This window comes from Pteropus medius, unplaced genomic scaffold (genome assembly GCF_902729225.1).
Source record: "Pteropus medius unplaced genomic scaffold, Ma_sr-lr_union100, whole genome shotgun sequence".
NCBI classification, from domain to species: Eukaryota; Metazoa; Chordata; class Mammalia; order Chiroptera; family Pteropodidae; genus Pteropus; species Pteropus medius.
The window spans coordinates 26,841,860-26,842,842 of NW_024342471.1; the positions used below are offsets into that span (position 1 = coordinate 26,841,860).

General features: G+C 66.2%; 1 protein-coding gene across 1 annotated transcript in view; it reads left to right on the forward strand.

Annotated features, from left to right (window-relative positions):
• OSBPL2 (oxysterol binding protein like 2) overlaps window positions 1-983 on the forward strand; it is a 36,909-nt gene that overhangs the window by 25,093 nt on the left and 10,833 nt on the right. The window contains exon 3 of the mRNA XM_039864756.1: window positions 1-95. Coding sequence (XP_039720690.1) covers window positions 1-95 — 95 coding nt within the window. The remainder of the gene's footprint in view (window positions 96-983) is intronic.

Here is a 983-nt window from a genome sequence, read left to right on the forward strand (position 1 = left end):
GTGGCTGCCTTCGCGGTGTCGGCGGTGGCGTCCCAGTGGGAGAGGACCGGCAAGCCCTTCAACCCGCTCCTGGGGGAGACGTACGAGCTTGTCAGGTGAGGCGGCCACGCCGCGTGACGGGGGCCCCTGGGAGTGGGCCCTGCACAAGAGGGCATTCGCCGCGTGGCCCGGACCACTCCGGGCGAGGAGACGGTGCACGTAGGACGGTCAAACCCTAGTGACGAGAACAGTCACAGAGGGCGGGGTCGGTTCTGGGCGGGGAGACGCGGGCCGGTGGCCTCGAGCCGGAGTGGAAACAGGTCAGGCAAGCACGCTCGCCAGCCAGAGCCCGCAGAGGGCAGGCCACCTGGCGGGGACAGTGGCTGGGAGGAGGGCTCTGCTCCTGGCCTCCACCGCCACGTGTGGGCAGGGCAGTGACCAGGCCACTCCTTACCGCGGGTGTGACTGAAGCCCTGCCGGTGGCGTTTCTCACAGGCAGCTTCAGCAGCCCCTCCTGCTCCCCGCCTGTCCCCAGCATCCAGCCTGGTCCCGGCGCCCAGCACACACACCTGGGCCTGGCCCGGGGCAGGCCGGCCGTGTGCGGTGCTGTCCGCTGGCCACACCACCTCAGAGGCACCCCCAGGGCAGCAGGCGACAGGCTCATAGACGTTTCTGTGGTTGCCCCGTCATCAGGCAGGTCACCGAGTGAGCACAGCCTGGGCCCGGGCTCCAGGAGGGTTTGGTGACACCCATGGTAACTTTTCTGCCACCTGGGTCCTGTCGGCCTGTTGTAGTAAATAAAAGTTTGTTTCTAATTCCAAGAACTTTTCTCTTGAGGGTGCACAAAACTCAGGCAAGGGAGAGGGGCGAGTCAGACGTGGTCCCGGGGGAGGCAGCCAGCCGTAGCCTTCCGGTCCTCTCCCGTGTGTGCGTGTGTGTGCATGTGTGCGCATGTGCATGTGCATGTGCGTGTGTGCATGTGCACGTGTGTGCGTGCGTGCATG